The 27,714-nt window shown below is 42.5% G+C and overlaps 1 protein-coding gene and 2 long non-coding RNA genes across 5 annotated transcripts in view; all 3 read right to left on the bottom strand.

Moving 5' to 3' along the window:
• Positions 1–16: 16 nt before the first annotated feature.
• zgc:113263 (uncharacterized protein LOC503753 homolog) lies at positions 17–12,287 on the bottom strand. Of its 3 annotated transcripts, none has more exons than XM_034578653.1 (24): positions 11,955–12,287; positions 10,310–10,512; positions 9,434–9,538; positions 9,215–9,310; positions 8,742–8,852; positions 7,557–7,680; positions 6,692–7,163; positions 6,117–6,184; positions 5,753–5,996; positions 5,458–5,627; positions 4,865–5,087; positions 4,634–4,782; positions 4,006–4,097; positions 3,734–3,891; positions 3,506–3,651; positions 3,034–3,283; positions 2,829–2,944; positions 2,493–2,724; positions 2,276–2,415; positions 1,890–2,139; positions 1,270–1,400; positions 811–1,063; positions 580–683; positions 17–89 (listed from the first exon to the last, which is right to left on the bottom strand). In XM_034578653.1, the coding sequence occupies exons 1-24, from the start codon at positions 11,992–11,994 to the stop codon at positions 82–84; spliced, it is 3,885 nt and encodes a 1,294-aa protein (XP_034434544.1). In that variant the 5' UTR covers positions 11,995–12,287; the 3' UTR covers positions 17–81. The 3 variants fall into 3 exon arrangements, with proteins under 3 accessions (XP_034434544.1, XP_034434543.1, XP_034434545.1); XM_034578652.1 differs by having other exon boundaries at positions 3,034–3,286; positions 11,955–12,286; XM_034578654.1 differs by lacking the exon at positions 11,955–12,287 and having other exon boundaries at positions 3,034–3,286; positions 10,306–10,429.
• A 10,379-nt stretch (positions 12,288–22,666) lies between these two features.
• Positions 22,667–24,075, bottom strand: LOC117757627. Its single transcript, XR_004613168.1, has 2 exons — positions 23,433–24,075; positions 22,667–23,399 (listed from the first exon to the last, which is right to left on the bottom strand). It is a non-coding gene; the product is annotated as an uncharacterized LOC117757627 (long non-coding RNA).
• Positions 24,076–27,146: 3,071 nt separating this feature from the next.
• LOC117757565 overlaps positions 27,147–27,714 on the bottom strand; it is a 41,939-nt gene continuing 41,371 nt past the window's right edge. Inside the window, exon 3 of the long non-coding RNA XR_004613149.1 lies at positions 27,147–27,354. This is a non-coding gene — a long non-coding RNA (uncharacterized LOC117757565). The remainder of the gene's footprint in view (positions 27,355–27,714) is intronic.

Genomic DNA, 27,714 nt, shown 5'->3' with positions numbered 1-27,714 from the left:
TTAATGTCCTTGTGAGTTTTTCTCCTCTGAATGTGTCTTTGTTTTGCTTCTGCTGTGTCGTCCTCATGATGTTCGACAGCCTCATGACTCTGGCATAGACAGAAAGTATTTCAATTGTAAACATGACGGTGAACAGTACCAAGCTCAAAAAAAAAAAGGGGGGGGGGGGGGTCTAAATGAGCTTGTATAGCACTAGCTGTTTTACTAAAGTTATACTATAGAAATAGAAAATCTATGGATTAGAATCTATAGTAAATGCAGCAAAGACATGTTTAAAGGGACTGTTCGACATCTTGGGAAATGCTTCCTTGCTGAGAGTTGGATGAGATGATTCTCTGGTGGTATCATACATCTTATCCAGATCCCAGCAAGACAGTGAATAAACAACTTTCCCAAAAATGTTGAGTTTGTCCTTGAAAGGCAGCTAATTCTATAGTGTAAAGGAAACCATGGCAACATTTGTGTGAGGTATTCAGGTGGTCAGGTACAAAAAGAGACAAAGCAACATAACTGACGAATCAACGTCCACATAAAACTGTCAAGGTTTACTTTACTTTTTCAGTTGTTTATGATGCTTACCTGCAGTATCGGCTTCTTCAGCCAGGGGGTCGGAGGTCGTTACGTACTTGCTGCCAAATATCTGCACCAACTGGTCAAAGTACTTGCACTCCTGCTTCTCCCCTCTGAGAACACGAGACAGAATTTTAGAGCTCGCCAGGAGGAGGTGGAAAATGATGCCGAAAACAAGAACCTGTATTTACAATATGGATCTTTATGTCCACAACCACACCCCCCCTGCACTGCACTCACTTTCTGCCTTCTAGGAAGTGTCGGAAGTTGGCGCGCAGCCTCTTGATCCTGGTCTGGCACTGCTCCGGACTGCGCAGGTAACCTTGGCCCGCCATGACCTGAGCGATCTGGATGAAGATGTGTTTGTTCTTGGTGCAGCCCTTCAGGTTCTCCTGGATCTCCTCGCTCCCCCAGATGTCCAGCAGGGCCTCGGTCTCCCCGTCGCTCCAGGCCAGCTTAGCGCTGTCAACCACCCACTGGTTACTGGAGGCGGCTAAAACAGCAGGAATCATAGATTATTATCATATACGGCATGTGATTTAAATAATAGTGAATGTTAAAAGTTGTACAGAGGCATAGAGGCATTACAAACATTTATAAAGGTATTAACTAGTAGCTTTAAATAAGTTGCTTCTGTATATCTACACTGGAAAAACTGTGGTGTATCGACTGTGGATTTTCTTTTCCATTTGGTTCCACCTTTGTTTTGGCTCGGTTCAGGTGCAATGTCGTCCGCCTCCTCTGTGGCCGACGTGTCTGCGACTGAGCCGTCGACTTTCAGCTCCTTCCTGAAGATTTGCTCCATCTCATTGAAGAACTTATAATCCTCCCTGAATGGAAAAAATTGTTAAGTCACCACCAGACACCTAAAATATCGTTTTCATTGCCTATGATCAGAGAGAAAAGCTCAACTCAAGCAAATCCCCCAAATTTCTGTCACAATTAAAACACAGAGAAGTTTAGACAACAAACATTTACTCATGGTCACATTGCCCGCAAACAAAAATCATTTATAAATGGCTGCTTTATCAACTACATTCAAGTCTCAAAGTCCTAAATCTTAATTCATATTGTTCCATGGACAGGTTCCAAATTAAGCCAAAACTTTGCCCCCTGGTGGCTGGCAGCTGTATAGGCTTCATGTTTGCACACAGGTCAAACTAAAAAGTCGAAATGGCCGCACCCATATAGCTTCACTTTTAAAGAACAGAGTTTGTTTCATATCGAACCACCTAAAATTGCTTCATGTTTCAACATACAACAATTATCAGGACAATTTAAATGATTAATAAGAATCACAGTTTATTGTCTTGACTTACTTCTCATGCAGGAAGCCATGCTTGAGGCGTTTGATGCGGGTGTAGCACTGCTCCGAGGTCCTGATGAATCCTCGGTTGCCCATCTTCTCGGAGACGTACTCAAACACGTGGCGGTTTTTCAGGCAGCCCCTTAGCGTGAGCTGGACGCTGTCTTCCCCCCAGATCTCCAGCAGGGTGCGCGTCTCCTGGTCTGACCAGGGCATCTTCCTGCTCAGGTCGGCCAGCAGGTGGCTGGTGGAGGGCTGCTCGTCTGAAAGCAGGAAGCGACAAATTTGTTATTGTGTATTAGTGTTAAATATACACATTATTTGTACAGAAACACAGTGAAATTGCTCAAATGTGTAATAAAAATTTGCACAAATGGTTGTGATTATATTTAGCCCTACACAAGTCAGGATCCTTGTCCATAAAGGGCTGTAAGGTGGCGTCAGCAGCAGAACTGTCCATGTCTGGCACAACAGTGTTGTCACCAAGCACCGGAGCCAGAAGATGGAAGTATCGAAACGCCGCGGGGCGTCCTCCGCTCCTACGAGACGTGAATGAAAGGTGAGCTGGGAAACTCTGAGCCAAGCATTCAATCATTCCTTCATTTTCATTTTCTACCTCCGGCTGTTGCAGTAGCGCCTGTAAGTCTTCTTCAGCCGTTTGATCCGGGAGTGGCACTGATCCGCCGTCCTCGGGAATCCAATTGAGGTCATTTTCTCCGATATGTCAGCGAATATGTGGCCGTTGCGTACGCAGGTTTTCAGGCTGTGCTGCACGTCATCTGCGGCCCACACCTCAACGAGAGCGACTGTCTCCTGCTCCGTCCACACTGTGTTCACACCATCTATCCCTACATCAGATGGAGACAAAAAGAAGACGTTGGATCAGTGATTGGATGTTTATCTAAAGGAACATTTCTTACACGGCAGAGGAAATGGATGAAAACGACTGTACCTGGCTCCGGATCGGCTTGTTCCTCTCGTTCATCATAATCATCCATAGAAACTGCCTCCTGGCCCAGTATTTGTTCCAGCTGGTTGTAGAATCTGTAATCCACTCGTCTCCCACATCTACAAGGTGCGGCAAGAGATAAGAAAATGTATCACGATAGTGGATTATATTTAGAAACATAGAAAAAGGATAGAAAGACTCCTCTCACTTCTTTCTGTCGTAGCACTGTCGAAAGTTGTTCCTCAGGGCCTTGACTTTCCAGCGGCACTGCTCCGAGGTCTTGGAAAAACCGAGCTCCTGCATTCTCCCCGAAATGTCGGCATACACGTGTCCGTTGTGGACGAACCCCCTCAGCGTCCTCTGAACGTCCACCTCGCCCCAGATATTGATGAGCGACAGCGTCTCCTCGTCTGTCCACGTGCCGGACGCTGGCTTTTCTGTCGACAAGCTGATTTCTCCTTCTTTCCACAGAAGCACAGAGATATTCACGGTCTGATCTAACTTTGTCTAAATCCAGCTATTTAGCAAGTTGCATAGAGCAGCCACACATTTCTGCAGGATTTTTTTCTATTTGCACTTCTTCTAAAAAACTATTTCAGACACTACACATGCAGATAACGTTTGTGTAAAACTGTGACTGAGTAAATGCTCTCATATCGAGTGGACGCTTGGATATTTACCTGTTTCCGTCACTGATTCACTGTTGGAGTCCTCTGATATTTCGATGGAGTCAGGTATCACAGTGGAAGATGTTGACGGCTGCTTGTCCAGGATTTGTTCCAGCAGGTCGTAGAATTTGAAATCGACTCGATCTGTCCCAGATGAGCTGCAGACGGTGAAGACAGTTGTATTGATCCTCGTGTCGAGACGACAGCACAGAAAACAAAACCCAGATTTTCTTTTTGTACCTCATGTTTTCTTGAGCCTGGCGATAGTTTGATTTGAGCCGTTTGATGCGGGTGTGGCACTGGTCTGCGCTGCGGGAGTAACCGTTGGTTAAGAGTTTCTCTGATATTTGTGTAAAGATGTGGCCGTTGTGTGGGTAACGTCCCAGACACTGCTGGACCTGAACAAAGGCCAAATTCATATTAAAGGTAGCGACAGACAGAAAGATTTAAAATCACTTTTACAGGTTATCACGCAAAATGCTGGACTTTCATCATGATCCATCGTTCTGTACCTCCGGGTCCCCCCATATCTCCAGAAGGATGACTGTCTCTTTGTCCGACCAGGCCACTTTCTTCCTGTCTTCTTGAACCCCCACAACAGACTCTGAGGGGACACAAATAAAAAACCTGAATACATAATGAGGCAAAATGGCTTTGGGACAATAAAGATTAATTTAAAGATCCATTAACATTACACAAAATAATAATAATAACTATAGTAATAATAAAAACATACAGTCTAGTATGAATCACCCAAACATATTTTTCCTATATCTCAGGTATCCATTACGCTCTTTTTGTGAACTAAATCTTGTAGAAGGCAAATTAATATTGTAAATGTATTTGTTCAATCAAATAGCATCATATTTAATTAGGGACCTTATTGTCCTTCATTTAAGAGAGCAAATAGTTTTTGGCTTTAAAACTTTAATTCTGATTTCTTGCTCGACATCATCTGGGGCTTTTGTAAAACATAAGTCACCTTAAGAAAGAATAAAATCAGTTACACCAGAGTCTTAAAACCACTGAATCACTGTCTAAAAGCTGTTTTCATTAAAGGATCCAACTACAGTCAGAAGACTTCATCTAAACTGTTCTCCTGCGCCCCCTGCAGCCAGTAGAGAGAATAACTGTGTTTACCGGTCTCATGGTGGGGGTAGGCCGAGAAGTCGTTGTCTTCGAGCTCTCCTGGGATTTCATCCATCTGCGCCGCTGGAGCAAAGTCCTTCACTAAAATTCTCCCCAGTTCGTTGTAAAACTTGCACTCAACATGCCCCTGTCCTTTCAAGCTGCAGAAAAAATGAGGAAAAGACGTTTAAATCAACAATAATCTTCTTTTCCATTCATTGTCTCTGCTGCAAACACACATACTTGTTTTGGTAGCATTGCCTGAAGTTTGATTTCACCCTCTTTAGCCTCGTCTGGCACTGCTCCGGCGTCCGGGAGAAGCCCTGAGTGGCCATCTTGTTGGAGATGATGGAAAATATGTGTCCGGTCCTGTGCATCCCCCTCAGCTCCTGCTGCATCTGGTCATCACCCCACGTGTGTATGAGGGTCAACGACTCCATGTCTGTCCACGGGACGCTTCGAGTACCTCAAGAAATATAGAAGACATTGTTTAGTATAATAAAGTTAAAACTGTCATTTTAATAGAACCAGATATTTTCTGGTTAATGTTGGTTTATTTTGGGACTTTTAGGATAAACATGCAATAGAAAAAAAATAACAAGCTAAATAATATGGAGAGTGGCAACAAAAACTGATGTTAGATTTTTGTTAAGATAATTTTTTAGGATAGAAACTATTGAGATATTGAGAAAAATGTAAAATTAACTATTTCATGTTTTGATGTATGTACACAGTATGGAAATATGGCTCAGCCCAAGATATATATAAAAAATAAAGTATTTATAGTTGCAGTCGTGACTTAATGAACTTTTCTAATTATAAAAAAGTGACGCTACCTATTTCCTGACGGCTCGTGTGCCCTAGAAACTGCAGGTCGTCGTCGGCGTCGTCCTCATCAGGGACCTCCTCCACGTCGTAGGTGACTTCAGGAAGAGCTGAAGGAATGGAGGAGCGGAGGATGCACTCCAGCCGCTCGTAAAATTTATGTTCCAGCTTTGAGTTTCCTCTGGTGACAGATCAGGGAGAAGACAGGTGATTTATCAAAGAGCTGCTTCAGTTTTCTCTGTGGTTTCACAAGTTTTGACAGAAGGAAATGCAGACATCTGTCAAACTGTGTCATTTAACACGCACTTGTTCTGACGGAAACATTTCTTCAGTCGTTTGATCCTCGTCTGGCACTGTTCCACCGTTCTCATGTAGCCCCTCTCCGCCATCTTGTGTGCGATCTGCGTGAATATGTGGCGGTTTTTGAAGCAGCCCTTCAGAGCCCGCTGCACCGAGTCCTTCCCCCAGATGTCGAGCAGGTGCAGCGTCTCCTCGTCCGACCAGGGAACCTTTGTGTCCATTACGACCGGGAAAGAACCTTCCTGAGAGTCTGAAATAAAACAAAGGAGTTCGTCTAAAGACCTGAGCTTGAACCTAAATAAACAAACATCCACTGATATACACACACATATACAGTATATACATATATATATATATAAAGAGTACAAACCTGTGTATTCTCCCAATATCGAGATGAGAGGAGATTCACCTGAATTCTCATCATCCAACGAGGAATCACTGTAAAAACACACAAAAGATTAATTAAAAAAGACAAGATAATAAATTCTGTCTCTTAAAAAGTGTGTGGAGGTGTTTGGGTTTGTAGTATATATATATATATATATATATATATATATATATATATATATATATATAACAAACCCAAATGTGTATATATATATATATATATATATACATACACACACACCACCTGTATTAACAGGTGTACATTATGTATACAATAAACATATTCTCTATAATTTCATTTTTTCATTTTACACTTTCATACGCAACTGTGATTAATAAAGTTTTGTCTTATCTTATCTAACTATTGTGATGAAGCGAATTTATATAAAGAACGAAAAGAGATTAGATGTTAAACAGATTTTTGGGCCAGAGGGGACAAATAAGTATTTTGTAGATGATTAAAAAATGCACAAAAAAAATGAATCAAAAATAAAGATGAAGTGAAAAATCGGGGTAAGTCTTCATGTGAAATGAGCGAAAGGTTTTCAGGACCCTTACAAAAAAGCCGGGAAGTCCACAGGCAGCTTTGCGGGAATGTCCACACCACCGCTCAGCTTCCTCTTCCTGAGAACCCTCCCTCCTCTCAAGCTTTGGCCGTCCCCATTGGCCGCCGAGTCTGCGTCGCCGCTCTCGTTAGGTGCGGTGAGGTCTATGGTTTCGTCACATGGCCGCGCGCTAATTGAGTTCTGCACCTTCCTCTCCTGAGAGCTGCCGCCGCCTCGAACCTGCTGCTGCCAACTGCCGGAGTCCTTTGTCTCCATGAGGCTTTGTCTGATTGTGTCAGAGCTCCTCCTGCACGCCAGCTCCAGGCTGCTGCCGCCGATGGGAGATTCCAGACGCCCTTTGTGCTGTGGAGAGGCCGAGACTTTGAGAGGAGGCGAGGAGGAGGTGGCGTTGGTGGCAGGTTTGGCCCCAGGAGGTAGCGACAGGGAGGAGAGGATGCAGTCGTCCATCGGTAACAATCGAGGATCTGAGGTTGAGAGGAAGATGATGAATTAGGCCGTGGCTTGGTTCAAATATATAAATCGCTGAGAGAGAAACAACATGTCCAAACTGGAATTTAACTCAATGTGAGGATAAAGGTGACAAGTTGGTCTGAGTGAAACTTAAATCTATTGTTTAAAAGTCATACTTTATCATTTATCACTTTGTCATCTTTGCTCAGGGACTCATTATTTAGGGAAATGTGGGAAATAAAAAGTACAGTGTGTAACTTCTGCCATTAGAGGTCTCTCAATCAAAACAACAAGGAAAGACCTAGTTTGAACACATGGTGAAGCAGCATGGGATCATGGGAGATCATGTTTCTACAAACACCCCCCCCACCACCACCGACACCACCCCCGTGAGCCTGCAGCCGCACCTTTCTCCTCAAAGTGGCCGAGGTTTCTGTGGTGTTCCAGCACAGCCTTCATGTCCTCAGGGGGGAAGAAGGATTGTAAACATTCGTCGAGGAATGACGGAGCGTCTCCGAGCAGAGCTGCCAACTGAGAAGAGAGATCCGGTTACAGGTTTCAGTGACACTGCATTCATTTACTACACCTGTAGTTTTATCTTTATGCAGCCAAATATAAAACTGAGGTTAAATGACGAATCGGTGCACGTGTTTTTAGTTTTATTATTTTAGTTTTTCCTGATATTTGTGTTAGTGCTAGAAATGTGATCAGCGCCACATGAGAAATAATTCATGTAAATGTGGCTTCATGTGTATTTTTCCTCATTATCTCACACCTAGAGTTTCCTATAGTGCGACTGCTGCAGTCCAGCTTTGTTGTGTGTGTAAGTGCACGGTATAAAAATAGGTGGAGAGGAGGGAGCAGCCTACAGGGACACTGTGGTGCACCTGCGTCTGCTTCACCCCCCTCTTCATCTGTCTCTGGGTCAGTGGTGCAGAAACACGAGCCTCTACACTGTGTGACACAGTAACACTGAAACTAAAATCCATGTGGACCAATCAAATGTGTACATTTATACATTTAGTATTTTTTAAGAAATTACACTTTAAGCTCAACTAAACTGCTCTTTTATTGTGCTTTATTGTGATAAATTGTATTGAGATATGAGGGATATGATAGTGGATAAAATCTGTCTTGTTCAATGAGCGTGAACGACAACAGTGAAAAGCTGCAGAGTGGAAATGAGAAGACAAACATTTGAACTTGACTTCATATCAGCACGAGATAATAATAACAACATGTGTAAAAGTACATGACGTGTTTGAGCATTAGTTTATCAGATGTGTTGGTGAAATTCAAACAAGTAAAGACAAACAGACGAGAGTTAAGTAAACTTGTTAAGGGTTTATTATGTTTTGTTATGTTTTCACCGTCCGTTGTTTTGTTTGCAGGATTACACAATAACTACTGAATGGATTTCCAACAGATCTCGCTGAAAAGACGGGACATGTGCCAAGAAAGCTCTGATTCAATTTTGGCGCAGATCTGAACAAATCCAGGAATGTTCTTGAACACTGTGAGATAGTTTTTGAGTGTGTGCAGCTTGGGTTTAAGGAGACTGAAGTATGTGCTCCACTGTAAAAACATGGTACCTGTGTGAAATCTGGAACTGGCAGCAGCTCGTCCAGTCTCGATATAAATTCCCACACCAGCATCTCCAGTGCTGCGTCGTACTTTGGCCCAAAATACACGGGGAAGATTTCCTACAAAACACAAAAGAGGGAGAGAATTTGTGAAGAGTCGGATTTCATAACAACTTGAATTTGTAGCTCCTCTGATTATTTACTGTACCAGAGTGTGTGTACGTGAACTTGTTGCCACGTTTTAAAACATCAGAATATTTCAGGATTTTTGTTAGTATGGTCGTAATGGGAATTTCCGAGGAGCAGAAGACTGCACAGTGAATGAAGCTCTGGACCTGTATCTGCAGGAGGTTATGTATTACAGTGCTGCTATGTGATTGGTTGACTGAATGATTGTACAGGTGTAACAGTAAATGTGTGTATTTTCCCCGCACTTGGATGAAGTAAAGTAACAAACACACGAGCAGCGAGCGCCGACTCACCTCGAAAAAATATTTTCTTTCAGACGGGTCCTCCAGTAACGAGTGCACCAACTCCACAAAGTTCACCTCAGACTCTTCCACCTGGTTGATGGTCACCTGACCCACACACACACAACGTATGATAGTCAACTAAACCACTTCATATTAATTTCAGGTTTTGAATGGTCCATTATTCCTGAGTAACGATTCCTGTGTGTTCTCCAGCTGCACTTGACTCACATGGTGATCCTTGGCCGTGCTGACAGGAGCTTTGATTCTGTCCAGGTGAGGCTGGATGGTCTGCATGTCCGCCGGGTGCTCGCCTCGACACATCTCCAGAACCAGCTTGAGGGACACACACAGACAAATACCACACATTTAAACAGACCTGATTGTTAACCCTCTGCTGGGCACGTTAGGAGGAGGTTATGTGGTGTGAAAAATCTGGATCTAGTGAATTTAAATGTGGTTTCATAAGGGGACTGTTGAGCATCTGTGGAGATATGTGTTGTACTAAGTGAAATTCCTGTTCACATTGTGAAATGGGGCTTTTTTCAACATGTTAGTAAATTTCTCAAGAAATACCACAAAGAAAAACCGCAGACATTAGAACAGTGCTAATATCTATGAACAGGAGAAATGTAGTGCGCATCTGGATGATGATTCAGACATTGTGAATCAAAGTAAATACTCAGTTCCTTCCACTACATCAGAGAATGAATATTTTATGTTTAATGTAAACAGTTTGTGTACATGATATATATCTGATATCAATACATGTATCTGCAATATGATGATAATGTGGCCAATGAGCCTTGGTGGAGCTCGGACCTCCCCGACTGCCTTTCTGGTTTGTCTGAGTTTTAATTTGAATTATAAATTGTACACAGTTTAATGGTGTTTGACTTTTTCTGCGATGTTTGACCTGTTGCTCCACTGCCCACCTGATCGAACTTAAATAAAGGTCATTGTGAACTCGTGAGCTATTACTGTTGTGTCTTATGCTTTTCATTTAGCTTTAAATTCAGCCTGTGTAAAAACCCACCACCTCCAAATGAGACCAACTGGTAAATTAGGTGACATCTCAGTGTGATGTATCAGTGAACACATACAGACCCTGGCCCTGAGTCCCAGGACGAGCTGAGCCCTCTGACTGTAGCTCATCAGCTCGGGGACCAGCTCCGTCACCATGGTAACAAACTCCTCCAGCATCCCGTAGTGATCCACGAGTCCCTGCTGCACGACCTGCCACACTGCAGCCGACAGAAGCTGCAAGGGAGGAGCCAAGAGGCGGAGGTAACGGAACGGGAGATCATCACCTGAAATGGAGGAGAGGGGGGGGAAACAAAGAGGAGTGAAACAACCTGATGTTTGAAAGACCCACAATTAACCACAGCACGAGAGAAAACAAGAGCAGATCCTTATCATATCAGTATTTTTTAAAACAACACATGAAACGTGACTGAAGACAAATCAGTCACGTGATCTTTGACCTTTGGAACCATTTTCTAACACGGAGGCTGAGTCATGTACATGTTGTCATGATGTTTTACATGTGATGTACCATTTGTAAATGGTCATTTGTTGTTGTGCATGACTCCTGTTAACGTCTTAAAAATGTGTGAGCGTATATCTCTGCAACTAGAGTCTATATGAATAATCTTGGTATCTATATGAAGGTCACACATGTGGAACAATCAGTATAGATGTTACTCGGTAAATGAAGACGTAAGATTTCATGTCCACTTACAAAAATATACAAAAAACAGAGTCAATATCCCCCATGAAATCATATCATAGTATTCATATCCCAACATCTGAACATGATCTGTTCCACATTTAACTCTCATAAAGTGCAGCTCATCTAATAAACGACACTAATCCACACAGAATTATTGTTTTACCTACACAAAAACAAACAGTCTACATGATTATATCATCCATTGTCCAATATTGTTCTATTACAGTTATCATTTTATTCCCTATGTGTTAGTATTTTAGTGCTTTGATGCTGTATTTTAATGTTATATGGTATCATTTTATTCCACTATTCTATTTACCTCAGTCCTGGAATGTTTTAATTCTGTTCCAACCGAATGACGTGTATTATTACTGACATCCCTAGACTCTTGTGGACACAATCTTTTATGGGCTGCACAGTGGAAAAGAAAACCGTTGGATGTGCATGTGATCGTACTCTTACTACAAAGTGAGTTTTGAGGAAGTGGGCACGTGTCAAACTCTTGCACAGGAAGAGCATGTGATATGTTTGAATTCTGCAAACACACAAAAAGAAGATGATCCAAAGCGAGCTTTAAAAAAAGTAAAAGCAGCAGCAGCGGTGGTGGTTCACACAAACACATGCACACCGTTCGATTCCAGCACCACAACAAGCAGATCTGTGTCAACCCCCTGACACCTGACATGCAGCTGAACCCACAGTGCAGGAGGGAACTTGTGTTCAGCTGCTGACCTGACTGTGCAGCATCCATCACACTCACTGCTAACGGTGCTTTACACTGGAGCTGCTGCATCTCTAACACAACACAACACACAGACACACACGCATGCAGAATAAAGATGTGTACACAAATCACCACCCCCCCGGTAATGGAGCGACAGAAAACATGGTGCACGTTTGGTCCTGAAACGTGCACATAGAAGCCCTGCAGAGGATATATGCTGTGAATCCACATGTGCGGGGGTCAACACGCACATCTGGGATTATTCTACGGCTCGTTGTGCATGTGTGTTCACGCACCTCGACTGATTCCACTTTCAGTTCCTCGTTTTGTTTCCATCGAGCAGCTGACGGGGGGGGGGGGGAGGAAAAAACCCGAGCGGACCTCCGGCTGCAGCGATCCCGATCACAAAGATATAAATATGCTTATGGAAAAAAATGGCGCTTATTAGTGAGCTTCTGCTAATTGGCGCCGTTGGGAAAACGCAGGTCGCGGCTCGTGTGGCAGCATTGATCGTGTTTGTGAGGAAGAAGGAGGAGAACAAAGGTTTCTGGTCTCATCCGCCTCAGTCCAGATCGAGACAAGCCCTCTTTCCTGGTTGGCTGACGAAGACCGGATCGGCCCAGGCGTTCAGATCCACCGGCGCTAGGTGGCGCTGTTGTATAGGGGGAGGACGTGAGTCTGTTTTGTATGGCAAGTGCATGGATGAGGTTTGATTAATGTGGGTGAGAGGTTCTTACCACAATGACACAATTCAAAAATAGTAATAATAAAAAATGCATTGAGAGTTGAATCGTTTAGAAATAGTCAATTACTTCAGAGTTGAATTAGAAGTAAAAATAAACCACAATTAAAAAAAATACCCAATTACATTCAGAGCTGAATATTTTAGAAGTAGTTGAATTTAAAGTAAAAATACCTAAATTCTAAATTGTGTTAAGAACTGAACAATTGAAAAAAATATTAAATTACCTCAGAGTTTAACTTAATGCCTCAATTTATAATTACTCAATTATATTCAGAGTTGATGAATTTTAAAACATTTCATTACTTCAGGAGTGAACTTTAACAGTATTAGTTTGGTGTCCCTAATAAAGTGAACACTGAGTGTATGCTCACATGAAGTTACTGTTTTGGTGTATATCAGTGTATATTCAGTACCAGATTCAGTGTGTGTTGTGTATATGTGAATCTACAGTTTTAAAATGTACGTCTAATGAGTGTAAACGTTTGACTTGTCCTGGTTTGTGACACTTTAACCCTGAACGTTTCATCTCTAAGATTATCTGGGTCAGGACGAATGAAAACATGTGTCCAGGATGAAGGACGACTCTCGGAGGAAAACTACCTTTACCATTAGTGAGCTTCATCAAAACATTCCTTCAGACCTTTGCCATAAAACTGCAGGAACGATCTCAGAACCTTAAAACAGTCCCAGAGTGACTTTGAGTCTGAGCAGAGACACAGCAGCAACATAAACACAGGCTCTGTGAATGATTCCACGAGACATGAACACTGTGACCTACATAGTCATCAAGTGCTCAGACAAACTCTATATGGAGACTTTTCAGACCAAAGTGTTCTCCTCCTCTTCATCACCATCAACCTTCAACGCTAAAAGAGGAAATTATCTTTTTAACGAATAAAAGAAAAGTAAAACTGAAGCTATTTTTGACAACATTATACTACACGTAAGTTTAGAAGTATCAACAGTAAAATATACTTTAAGAATAGAAGGTATTCTTTCCACTGAACTATACTGTTTTAAGATTTGTTTTGATGAATCAAATAAATGAAATATTTTCTCAGATAAAAAGTTTTTTTTAATTTATTTTGAAAACGAGCATCCGGCCAAATTACATACGCGTGATCATCTGCGTCCGGTTCCCCCAGCAACCGCCAGACCTTCGCTACGCGTCTTGTACCTTCAAAATAAGAGAGAAGACCGGATTGTACTTTAGTATGTACCTTGCACTACCCGTATGTTGTTTTATATACAGTCTATGGTATGTACCTGTGACTGAATATTCAGTCGTGATATGTATAAATTAATCAAATACAAACCACCACAGTATAAGGGGGCTAAACACACCTTAGGAAAATAGTTTGTTACATACAAGCCATGTAGTCTTCGGGTATGCCGCTTTTGTTTTGAAGGTCGTGGACCAGAAGTGACAAGAATGTGACTTCTGGTGAAACACAGCTTCTAAATAAACGTTATCAAGGCTCATTTCTACTTAGATATTATAATATTACCACTAAGCAAAGCTAAAAGCTACAGCGTCCTTTAAAAAAATGTCTTCATTACTCATGACAGAGATTACAACAACAAACTTGCAAGGAGGAAGACAGTGTAGTCAGTGGTAATAGGTGACATTAACATTTGTGAATGTTGATGTTGAATATAATCTATTAGTATATATGTTGTGACTCATAAAATAAGGGCTACATATCCATATAAGGTAGGGGACTTAAAACCTACTTATTTTCACCTGTTACTGATTCCTCAACAGTCCCCACTTGAGGTGTACAGTATTAACCAGCAGAGGGAGACCCACACCGTGTTATATTCCAGTGAAACACTGTCAAACCCACTCGTGAAGGGGGCCTGTGAAGTCACTTTGCCTAAACTTTCCTCATGGCATCGCTCCCAGGAAACAGGTCTCAGTAATTCATAACAGCCACTCATAAATTTCAATGAGTTTCTAATGAGGAGGAGCCCAGAGTCATTGTCTCTGTGGCAGTTCTCACAGGAGGAGGATCACGCCGACAGATTGACGGAGTCCTCGTGGCAGATTGCTGCAAATCACCTAATTATGAGTCGAACTTCTGGCTTTTAATGATGATTATTTGGGCTGAAGTAGAAGATTTTATGATGCGACAGAGAAAGGAAGCGAGAGAGAGTGAGAAACATCCCATATGAAAATACATCTTCATCCTTACTTGATCTCTTTCCATCGATTTTGATTTAACTTTTTGTTCAATTGTGAAAAAGCTCTTTGAATTCATATTTTACTCTGTTACTGTATATATTATGTTATTATTATTAGTGTTCTGTCTTTTGTTACATAACTATATTGCAACGTAACTTACTTTCTTCAATGGAGCTTCCCTGCAAAACTTTCACACACAATTTTACTCGTACAACCACTGTGACAAATTGAATCTTGAAGTTTGGATTTGCAGCAAATGGCCCATTCAGTTAAGAATGTAATGTGTTTGTAAAAGTCATTGATTGCATGTTTGAAATAAAGTTCAGTGGAAGACTTCAGAAGAGCTTTGATACATGTTCAAGCCACTAACTGTAAACTGTACCTGAGGTCACGTCCTCAGTAGCTTCTCCGTTCACTGTTAGTAGAAGTTTGCATCCTACATTTAAAACCTTACACATTGTGTTCCACTTTCCCTACACTAAGTCCATTGTAGTGTGATCACTTCACACCAAACATAATTAAACTAAGTTTTTTCAATATTTCTTGCAGAATTTAATGTGCTGCAAAATCACATGTTTTATTTTGATGTCCTGAAGCTTTAACTCCTTAAGAAATTTCCTGGAAAGCCAAACTTGATTCTACACTCTAATTATAGGGGAAACTTTCCCTGAAATAATTACTCCATTTAAATAAAACTTGGGGGGATTTTAATCTTTCTAAATCCTGGCTATGGCTCTGACTCTTTTACATTTAAGTTCAGAAGCACTTAATCCTAGAGGAAGTTTGACATTTTGAGAAATAAACTTTCTCCCCAAGAGTTAGATGAGCAGATTGTTACCACTTTTATATCTGACTCAATGTGAAGCTGGAGACAGGGGACAGTTAGCTTAGCATAAACACTGGACAGAGCTAGCAATGAGGTGAAGCGTGAATTGACTCAGAGGCGCTGGTCCACTTATCAACAAGTAAGACCATAATGAATCAAATTTAAGACCTTTGTCAAGTACGAGATTTATGAAAATATACTCGAGTTCCAGAATAATTCACACCTCCCCATAATTGAAGATAAGGTGAAGTAGCCTAGTAAATAGACTAATCCTCAAAATCCATGTTATCTCACAGAATACAGACGGAGACAGTAGTCTCAGTTGCATGTTGGTCTTGTTAGTAGTTTTTACAACGTGCTAATATCTGTATCGTTGAGAAAGATCGATAACACACAGAGACATCACCAATATGCTGCAAAAACATTTCTCTTAAAAAAATAAATAATGCATTAAAGCATGATTCAGCAAAGTTGAACATATTTTGACATAATTACGACCAATATAAATGTCTTTTAGACCTAGAAAGGAATATTTAATTGTGTTTTCGTAGGACCCAGCGTAAACCCTGGTCTTTCAAAATGTCCAACAGCTAATTAAATAATAACTGTATTTAAATAGCACCTGTACAAAGTGCTTCACAAAGAGGACAAATAAAAACAAGAATACGAAACATCCAAAGGCAGCAAGCAAATACATATAATAGAATTTATATCAATGACAGCAAATGATATGATACAAAATCTACAATCGAGGACAGCAGATAAAATGATAGATCCATTAAAATGAATCGAAAAGAAAACGATAAAAGAAACAAATAGCAGAAAAATAATCAAGTTTAAAAGTAGGAGGAAGATAAACTTGTTATTTTCTCCTTGGACATCCCACAAAATATTAATAACCGGCTGCTAAAATTCTTCCGCTCGACTAACACTGCAGCGAGATGACAAAGTTCCAAGTGCAGTACGGCCGACAGTGTAATAACAGCGATCACTTAGTGGAGTTCATTTGCAGCAGTAAAACAAAGGGAACTCTCGTGGACATTAGACACGATTTACTGATGGAAGATAATTCGGTGAGAGGACGGGGACTGGTGGCTGCGTGGGGACGTCCAGAGGTACTTTGTATGAGTGTTAGCGCCTGAGCTTTGACTTGGCAGGAGACTATGGACAGGTGGATGCTCAGCCAGCCAAAGTCCATTACTTGCTCAGGGGGCAGCAAGTGTGTGTGTGCCTTGTGCAGGTGCATGCATGTGGTAATTACTTTTTCTCTCAGTGTGTGTGTGTGTGTGTGTGTGTGTGTGTAGGGGGTGATTAGAGATGGGTGGCGGGTGGAGGGCTTGTCAGAAGTTATCTCCCCATCTCATCTCATCATAGGCAGTCTGGCGGATTCCCTCGATGGCTCAACAGGCCCGATGCTGCCTTGCTGCTGCTGTCAATCGGGCCGTCAACGCCTGCAGAAATCGATGCCAATCTCCCGCCTGTTTCTATTTTTAGCCCTGCCTCAGCACCGGGGCCTTTGATAAGGATGCTGCCTCTCGGATGAGCAGCCTCACCCCCCCCCCTTTACACCCTCCTCTAACCTCTTTCACCTCCTCGGCTGATGAGAGGTGATAAGAGACAAGACGAGATGGAGCTAAAAGCGCAGACCTGCCATCTGAAAGAGGCTTTCATGGTGGAGAAAATGATGATGACTGTTCGCACTATTACAAGTAGCAATAGCCATAAAGGTTGTTATTAGTCAAAGACATGATTACATTTTAAATTGTCGCTTTTACCAGCGCTAGTGCTATTACCTCTGGTGCTTCAGATACAACCACCTGAAGACTTTCACTGAGGAAAATGTGCAAACACTACAGTGGGAGGCAGATGATGTAGTGATGCTTTAGGGGTTTGTTGTGTGTGTTTTCCATGTACAACTAGTAGAGCGCAAACTTCTACACAATCGCCTAGTTCTTAGGGGTATATTAAATATTAAAGAAAAGAGTAAGTGGTCTGATTTGCTCTGGGATTTATTTGGCATTAAAAATAGTTAAATAAAGTGAAAGAAAAATCTGTGATCTGCCTCCTGATCTGCATCCTGACCGAAAGTTCATGAGTTCTTCTCAGGCCAGGGCTCCGTCCCTCCACCGGGTTTAGTGGAAATCGGTTTAGTAGTTTCTGTGAAATCCTGCTAACAACTAATCAACAAACAAACTAATGACCCAAGTAGAATCTTACTCAGTAGAGCGCAAACCTCCGTCAAGACCCAACAGTCAACACAGCGGCAACAGGCTTCAAACACTTATCCTCAAGGACAATGAATTATTGGGAAAATGGTCTAATGGGTGAATGTTAATGAAAATCTTAGGATCTTAATGGGTTCTTCCCTGACCCATACTGCATCCTTCCATAATCTGTCAAGTAGTTTTTGTGTTATGTTGCTACCATCAAACAAACAAACAAACAAACAAACAAACAAACAAACAAACAAACAGACAGACAGGGGTGAAAACATAACCTCCGTGGTGGAGGTAATCAATTCTACAATGATGCTGCTAACTGCAGGCCTCTGGTCAAAATGAGTTTAGACACATGTAACCAGACACATCTCTTTTGAGAGTGATCTCCTCCAGGGTGACAGCGATGATCCACTGGCCTGTGGGATCTCTCCGTGGTTTGATGAGGGGAAAAGAAAGAGAATCCAGAGATGGATTATCAAACAGGCAAAGCGGCCCCCAGACCTCCAGAGGCCCCAAAAGCCCCACGTTCATTATATCAGTTGTCTTCGTTTGGTAATTTGATCATGTGCAAATTTGATTTTGGGAAGTTGCACCACAAAATTGACTAAGTGCTAATATTGTTGTTGTGACCTGCCAGTGAGACTGTGTCACATCAAATTACATCAAACGAACTGACACTCAGGAAACAGCAAATTCCAATAAGACTTTTCCCCTGAGGTCCCCGAACAGAACCTATAACATGTCGTGACCCCTTCCCTCTCTGATGGTTTCATGTTCCAAGATCACCTCTGTATATAAAGATGGACGACATGAAGCCAAAGTGTATCGATCGCTCTCTGGTGCATGCTAAATAATTTTTTCCTCAAAGATGGTTTCTGTCACTTTAGATAGTTGTTATGATGTTCATGTTCCTGGTAGGTTTGGTTATTCGATGCTATAAACGCATGGCGAAATGTCACGATTGGCAGATGAGACAAAGTTGCGACTGAGTATCATCAGGACCTCGACACCGCGGCTCCATCTACTTATCGCTAATGCGCGGACTCTGGCTCTTTGACACAAGATGGCAGCGTTCGTGTCTGGGATATTTTGGCTTCATTTCTGGATCATATACAGTCTCTGATTTGAACTGATCGTACCGTAAATGAATCTGAGCTGGTGTGTTGTTATTGTGAGAAAATCACGAAGGAGACAAAGGAACATGTGGCCAGATGTGGATCGAACAGAACCTGTGGGAGATTCTGGGCCCACAGCAAGTGTCCAACAGCATCAACATACGATATGAGAGAAGACCTTTTAGGAATTCATGTTTTATTCCTCCAGTAGATCTTGAAAGACGATCTGAAAGAGAACTAAACGCTTTTCAACTTTATTTATCTCCGAGCTTCAGACTGTGCAGTGAAGGATTTGTAGGAGTTTACCCAAGTGTCGGCAACTGAGAGCTCTGATTAAACGCGGTACGAGACAAAATGCACTCATCACCGCTTGACTGTTGTTCCTCCTCCTGCTGCACCTCTTTGTGTTTGTTGTGTTGTTTTGCAGATGGGATGTGGGATCGTCTCTCCTCCATGGACACCACTTTGTCACCGCTCGGCGCGTTACGAAAAAAAAAAGAAAAAAGAAGGAACTCTGGGAAAATTAAATCCGCCCCTCATAAGCTTGACTTCAGACGTTGCACATTAATAATCACCGCTGCCCTGCGAGTTCGTGCGTCGGCAGCAATCAGGTGCTGACGAGAGCGAAGTCGCACGGGGGGAGTTGCTGAGAACGTGCCGCAGATAAATCGCAGTCGACACGACGGCGTTTAGCTTTTTAAATGAATCACTTCTAAATGAAACTGCGGAGGATGTCGCTGGGCTTTGATGATATTTTCCCTTTTAATTTCCCTCTTTGTCAGGAGCCATCTTGCTCATTTGACCACAATTACGCCAAGATCCTCTGCACGGATTCAAGACGAGCCAGAGAAAACAGACTCAATGAGCGATGTTGGATGTTATAACAGCGTCTCGGTGTATCTCTGACTTTGATGCAGACGCAGCAGCAGCCGTGAGTAGGCAGGGCGGCCTGCTGCTTCGACAGAGCGTTACGCAACTGGGAGGTCACAGGTTTGACCCCCATGACACCCACTGTTCATCAACAGCTGTGTGTTTTGGCGCCGTGCCCTTGAGCAAAGTAAGTCTCTCTAAAGGTTAGAGCATCGTCCCTGTATCTAAAATATAGGAAACAATCAGCTGTTTTCAATGTAAAACTGGAGTAAATTGATCTCATAGCAGCAGTGATCAACTCTTTTATGCAAAATATCTCGTTGACTTTCTTTCGGCGTGTGTTTATTTTTGCTCTAAAGTCGTCGGTGGACCTCGATTCAAACATTTTCCCCTTAATTGGCCGTTTTTGTGGATGCCGATTAATCAGCCGCAGGGTATTTAATGTTGTTTGGGCAGCTGAGAGGTAATACAGCCAAGCCATTAACATATCATTAAAGAGTCTTAAGCACCGTAATTTGCAGCCAAAACGCTGACGCTACACTCTCATTAAGTGGACGCCGAGAGGAGACGTCTTGTGATGGGTTTTAGTGAGACGCGAGGAGAAATGGGTGCAACTCAGCAAAAAACGTTGTCACAATGGGACGTACGCAGGTCACAGAGTGAGCGGAGATCACTTTAAAAAAAAAAAAGAAGCCAGGTAGGCTTCTGGGAGGGCGACTGAACCTTCATCATTTAAAGGCTAGAAAACAAGGACTCGGGCTGCAGGCCACATTTAGCTTTTTACAGTGGATCCACTGGTCGGTTGGTCTAGTTGTGCTGAAGTCTGGACATTTTCCTAAAATTTTCCAAAGGGGCTGTATATGAGAATGCAAATGTCCAAGTCAGTTGCAATGGACAATTTCCAGAAACGTTTCTGGTAAAAATGTAAATATCCCAGTGATGTTTGGAAAATTTACAGCGAGGCAGTGGGCGTGTTGATAACACACAACAGACTGGAAGAAGCTGGAAGAATACACCCCTCAGACATTTTCCTGTTGCTGTGAACTTGTCTGACTCGGACAATCTCCTGCTGCGTTCTTCATGTGAAAAAGAAAAATGCCAGAGCCCAATTCTTTGGGAAAATCTCTGGGGTTAATGTCTGATAACAGCTTTAGAATAATAATTTTCCCTCGCGGTGATTTCTGACACATTTCACCATGGCAGACATTTCATTTTGGGATCATCTGCAGATTCTGCGGATACCGACACTCACTTGCAACACTTGCTCTTTTCATGAAACACCCCGACCTGGTGAGTCTGTCTCAGAGCTGCAGCACAGTGAAGTGAGCCTCCCTCGCTCACGAAGGGGCACGCACATGAATAAGAGACGACGAGTCAACGTGGATTTAAAGCAAACTAAACACAGGGCTTATGCAAAACAATATTCATGTTAATGTTGGTATGGATTTGACTTTTCATCTTATTCTGGTGGCTAAGCCTCATGACAAATATGTCATATTTTGCTCTTGTGCGTGAACCTTTGTGAGATTTAAAAAAACCTGCACAATAGCGTTGACTCATCCTCTGTATCTGTACTTTGCAGGACTCATCTGTGTCAATATTTGACAGACACTCCGGTTTAATTACAGATTCCCTTTTGTGCCCTCGCCCAAATTTCAGGGATTATCCAATTACTGCTTGCGTGCCGACAAACAAGGGGGCCTCTTTGCTTTTCGCTAATTGGAATGAGGAGTGGTGCCAGTGCTCAAAGGAGAGGCCCATCACTGAGAATTATTGAATAGAGAAGAAGTGAGGGGGAAAAATAGAGAAGGATGTGTGGTCTGCCTTCGGCTGCTGGTGGATTTCCTCTGATTTCATCAGAAAAAAGAAAAAAAAGAAAGGGCGATGGATAAAAAGATGGATGAGGCGATTCCCCCAGACAACAGCCAGCTGGTGTGTGTAGGCGAGCTTTGCTGCCCGAAATCTCAAGGAGAAAGAAAGTGAAGGACTCCCGCTGTGCCTCTGCAACACATCCTCTGCTTCAGAGGTTCCCCCTAAACAATCCTCCTGCTCGCCTGCTGTTAGGCAACTTTGTGGGATAACACGGTGCAGCGAGACTGATATCTTCATTTCTAATGAATCACTCTGCAATTGCGGCGTTACATATGGCAATTTCAGGGCTTACAGCAGATTTACATACACTGAAGAATTTAAGCAATAACACAGTCAAACTGTTTGGTAGTTTATTCGGAATTAGAGCAATTTATGTCTATTGTTGACTTATTTATAAACCAAATACAATGTACAAAAGCTTATTTTCAGCTAAATTTATACTTATAACTTAACATGTTTCTACAGCTAACATACTACTTCTGTTAATTCAATGTTTCTTCTGCTCATTTTGTTTCATGTTATGAACACAATAGCTGCGCCTCCATTCAGGGGCTGCATCTTAAGGAGGATGCGATCTACCCAGTCCACAAGGGGAGCAGTCTTCGTAGACCATGTGGACTACGAATGGCCGAACTGAAATGAGATAAGGGTTTTACATGATCGACGTCACCAGCTCGTCCCTCCTGCCTTGCAACAGAGCTGGCACGACATTGGAAAAAATGATGGAATACCCCTTGGTTTTTTAACATGTGTACAGCTTGATACGCAAGCATAGGACGTCTTGTCGCTTGCTGGCTCCACTACCTCTTTGAAAAACGGTTAGTTACTGAAGCGTGATGAAACCTGGGTTAGGTTGGGCCAGGGCCGTCGGAGCCTTTGTTGCTCGTGGTTTAAAAGATACATTTGTCAGCAGCATTTGAAGCTTCCTTCGAAATGGGTCTAGTTGTGCCGCTGTGATTAAATCGGTCTTCAAATGCAACCTTGAAAGGATCTGGCCTCCAGTCTACATCTTGTGTCGTCTTTAATCTGAATTTGAGATTTGAATTCAACAGCTTGACTTACAAAAAAAAATAAACTGGAGACATTCTGTGTGTGTATGTGTGTGTTTGTGCTGTGCATTTGAAAAACAACAAGTAACAGAGAGTTTGACAGGGAAATGAAACAAGAGATGTGCAGCAGGCGTGATTCATAATTTATTGAGCAGCACTGATGTTACAACAGGGAACAAATGAAGCACCGAACACAAAAGAGCATTATTTATTACAGGAAAATCAAAGTGTGTCCTGGGGGGTGGGGGGTGGGGGGGGGGGGGTGTGTGGATACAGTAGCACAACAACTCGTACATTAAACCCACTGTACACAAACACACCACGTTATTGCGGCTGTCAGATGAAAATCCCATTACTCAGGTTCTGATGATTTCCATGTTTCTACCCTGGACGTGAGGAAATATGTGACCTTGTATAACTCGATCGGAACCGCAGGACTCGTGGAAGCATAATTAAAAAAAACGCACAGCTGTCAGAGTGAAAATGAGGCGGTGTCGTCTTATTTCATTGAACATTCTGACATTTGGGAAATGTGAGGTCTACGGCGCAGTCGGATCACGACGCAAGGAGAAGCCGTACACACCCTCCGGCAGAAACCAGGGATGCCAGCAATCTATTCTAAAAAACGGCTTCTGCTTCACACGCCGCTGCCGCTTTAAATAATGCACGCCCTTCCCCATACAGATGCCAGGATGGTTGATTCGCACCTTTAGATTCCCATGGACCCCCCGCTGGTCCAGGATCGACTTCTCTCTCAGCCTCCGCTAATGTGTCTCCCCTGCTCTACTATTCTCTCAGACTTTACCCATCCCTCTGTAACGCAGGGGGGCTGAAAAAAAAACTACATAGGATGTGTGAACCTGAAAAATAAATTAAACTGATAATGCAAGCACAAGAAACTTTCCGTCCCACCCACTGAATATTAGATCATAACAACTTACAGTCGTGAATAAATCATTAAACCTCAGCAGACTTTATCTATTGCAATTTCATCTTGAATAATTACCCACCTCACATTGGTGCAGAAAAGTAATGTCACACAATTGCGAGCATGTATCAGATTCTTGTTGTGTCCAGGGATTTCTACTCCGGGTTCTGGTTTCTGACGACAAACCCGTTTGGGCTTTACTCACATTGTGCTCGGGAGGAGAGAGTGACAGCGAGCGAGTGGCTAATTTTTCAGCAAATACAAACAGAAGGTTGACATTTAAACCCAAACCCCACGGCTCCCATCTGGACCCAACAGGAACAGGATAATTTGAATTTCTTGCTTAATTGGCTGACACTAAGTTCGACTCGGGCAGAGAGGCGGCGCTGATAAGTACCATTATTAGTCATTTTGAGGTGGCCGCAATGTCCTGGATCTCATTTGCGAGAGGACGGGATATTTAAGGGGTTCGCACTGAGCGGAGTAAAGTTTCCAGGCTGGTGCTAAAAGATTGAAAAAAGGGGAGAGAAGTCTCCCGGAGTAAAGCAAATGTCTAAAAAACTAAGCAAAATGCTGAATCAACCCAAAAATATAAAATTCATTACTGTCCTAGCAGCACCGCTTCAGGGATGGTGATGCCGCTCGGTCCAGACTGAAATATCTCAATTATTCGAAAGGGTTGTTATGGAATTCATATCCAGAGATTCATATCCATGTGGTGACCAAACCTCTTCATTATCAGAAAGGTTAAGAGAATAATTAAACCTCTCAGTCCTGCATAATGCTGAAACGAGGAACCAACCGACTGGCCTGTGAGAAAAATGAGCTTTGATGAATATTACAGCAACATCTGCAATATTTGAGCATCACTTTTGGCCGGGTCCCATTCTTCATAAAGGCAAATAGAAAACATATGAAACATTTAAATTAGATAATGCATCGTCGTGACTGGTGATCAGTTGTCTCTGAATTTATAGTCAGTAAATAAAGATGGATGAGACATCTCCACGTCCTCCTGTAGCACAAGAATCTCGCATCTCACTTGGAGTCAATCATGACATTTCATCCTGTTTTTATAAAAATCTAAGTTTCCCGTAAGATGTGAAGTTCAACACTTCCATTGGGGTATTGTTAATTTGCAGTATGGTTACTTTTACTCCATCTTTATACACGGTTTATGGCTTTTGACGAAATACCTGTAAAACGAACTCACATCCCCATCAGCCTCAACAGTGCTTTAAGTGCTACACAGCAAAAGACAGCATGATAAGACGCTACACTATAAACATGGTAAAGATTGTACCTGTTAATTATGAGCATGTTAGCTTTGTCGAACTGAACTTTACTTTGTAGGTTGAGGAAATTCAGATTTTTAACCAGGTCGCTTTTCTTAGCGGTTGAGATTTTGGAGGTTTTCACGGCAACACAAATAACATGAGAAACATGAGTTATTTTTAGAGTGACAACATTTGACATATTATCTGAGACGCCAAACAAGTCACATCATAGCACGTGTGAAATACAGGTTTCCATGTCCAGCATGTTCTCATCTTCTCCTCATCTTCACATTGTCAAACAGCACTGATGACCTACCTCTGAGAGCTGCTTCACTTCATTCCTGGCATCTTTTCCTCCTGATCTCTATTTTGAGATCTTTCCAGCTCCAGATTTTGTTTCAACGACCCCGGGGCAAAGGAAATAAAAATCCAGGGCACGTGCAGTCAGCGTGCAGGTGGGAAAACTAGGTCTGTTCACAGCTTAAGACTTGGTCTGATTGATTTGTCCAGACTTCCAGTACATTCTGCTTGATTGTCTAACAACCAATGGTTCAAATAAGTACAGCATGAATTCATTTCAAAGAAACAGTGACGTCCCAGCATGAAACCGTGTCCTTTACCATTGTATTTCTGAGTGCATATTCTTGATAATGGTCAGAACATGGCGGCTGTCGCGTCCACAGGAAGCTCACAGCACGTTGAGCACTCACCGCGTGTTTAGTGGCTTCTACTCCTACATGAACCCATCTACCATCACGTAGGAATAAAAAGCCATAAGACACAACAGCAATCTCACAGGAGGGAGGAGAGAGGAGGAGGAGGAGGAGGGAGAAAAGGAACGTTAACAGAGGAGTCCACGTCGCTGGAAAAAAAAAAAAGGAAGGGTTGTGCTCTCAGCCAGAAGGTTGAGGAGAAAAAGAAGGGAAGTGTAGAGAGAGAGAGAGAGAGAGAGAGAGACCCATGAGGGCTGGGAGATGGGGATGGCATGGTTGAGGGGGGGGGGGGGGGGGATTGGAAAAGAAGAGAACTGATTTCACAGTCATGGAGGAGGCAGAGGTAACCCACAGGTGACGCTCTCTGTTTGACTAACTCTGTTTGATTATGAGCTTCTGTGCAGCAGATGAATATTTAATTCAGGCATTACTCGACTCAAATTCATCTGTGTGTAAACTATATTTGATATGCTTGAAGCAAACTGCTCTGATGAACCTAACCAAACTCCATCTGCTGCTTCCACACACGGGCATTTCCTTCCATCTTGCGTTTGGTTCAGAGCACACGCGAGCTCGTGTTCCTTCAGATGTTACACAAATAAGTACCTCATCCTTTAAAAACAACTAGACGTGCTCCTGCTAATATCCACTTCATAGTCTCAGCCCTCCCACAGGAGAACGCCTGTGTGTAAGAGAGGTTACAGTACGAGAGCGTGCACGCACAAGTCAGGCACGGTCCAGATAAATATGTATGACTCCAGCGTGGTAGGTTTCCTGCTTTGTATGCTAATGATCTTATACAAGTTTAATAATGCAACTGTGGTGCACTGGAGGAGGAGGAGGAGGAGGAGGAGGAGGAGGAGGCTGACATGCCGAAGAATGGACCCGAGGAATATCGCAAATCCTGTTAGGCCTCGTGAGAAGAGGCGTGAGGGGTGAGGCAACAGATTACATTTAATTTCACTAATCAGACTAAAAAAAGGCTGAGTTTCCAAACGCCCAGGTTCATGAGTGTGGAGGTTGCAGCTTGATAAAAGAGGCCATTGTGTATGTACACATTTAACATTATTAGAACGGCCTGTGTGCTGCTGCTCAAATATGAACCTGCAAATAATTCAGTGTAATTAAGTGATTTCTGGTCTATGTATAGTAAATCAAAGCAAATTATGGCACCGACAGCCTCGAGGTGCCTGGACTTTGCTTTACAAGCTCCATCTTCTGTTCCTTTGTTCTTTAAAGTCAAATATGGACATTTTTGGCTTCGCTACAACTATTTTGCAGCTGTAATTACTCCGTGGTATGGTGATTAAAATGTTGCATACATAAATTAATGATTTTCTCATAAATATGATGCATTTTTATGACCTAAACTCCCCAAAAGTGTTGAACAGGTAGTTCAAGTGTGCTTCGCCCTCCACCAGCGCCAACATTATGCATCAATAATAATAAATAATGTATCACACAGGCCATTATAATGCATTGAGCACTTCTGCTTTTGATATTAGATTTTATGTCTACTAAGTGTAGACTTAGTAAATACTCGGACTTTTATTCAGAGTATTTCTATATTCTGCTACAGCTACTTTTACTTGGAGGATTTAAACATTTCTTCCATTACTGCAATACTTACACATTTGAACTAATATTATAATCGGCAAACTCTTGCACTTAGAGGAAAGCAGAGCCTTGTTGAAGAGAAAAATGTCAGAAAGACTTGAGTTAAATAGAAAGAATTATGTTGAGGATTAACGTGTGCGTGATGTATAGATTCACGTGTTCCTGCCTTTTGTCTACTCTCTGTGTTTTCTGAAACAAATCCCCGTCTCAGTTGAAAGTGGACGTCAGGTGTGTCGGGGCTCCCGGTGTCGCACGTCTCTGCACCAGCTCCTGACGGATCCTGCGACAAAAAAACACAAACGACAGGAGAGAGAAGACGTGAGGTGCGAGATAACAAGTTCAATCTGAAGAGAGGGAAAACCTCCGCTGCGGCTGTTTGCTGTATTTAATGAGTCAATCTCACGGCTTCATTACTGAATCAAGGGTCATTATCTTTTGTTTGATGAGTCCCTCCAATAACAAGCGCACCCTGGAAGAAATGTCTGGGTGGCGTTTATAGTTCGAGCCGTCACTCTTCCTTCTTCTCGCAGACACACCCACAACCTGCAGCTTCACAGCCATTAACCACAAACCAATTACGTCCCTTGTTGAGCAGCAGCTACTTCTTGATGACTTGTGCGGTTTACATAAAGTTAACAGT

The sequence above is a fragment of the Hippoglossus hippoglossus genome, chromosome 23 (genome assembly GCF_009819705.1).
Source record: "Hippoglossus hippoglossus isolate fHipHip1 chromosome 23, fHipHip1.pri, whole genome shotgun sequence".
Lineage (NCBI taxonomy): Eukaryota > Metazoa > Chordata > Actinopteri > Pleuronectiformes > Pleuronectidae > Hippoglossus > Hippoglossus hippoglossus.
The sequence above is the reverse complement of the archived record's forward strand: the minus strand, read 5'-3'. Positions and strand labels throughout refer to the sequence as shown.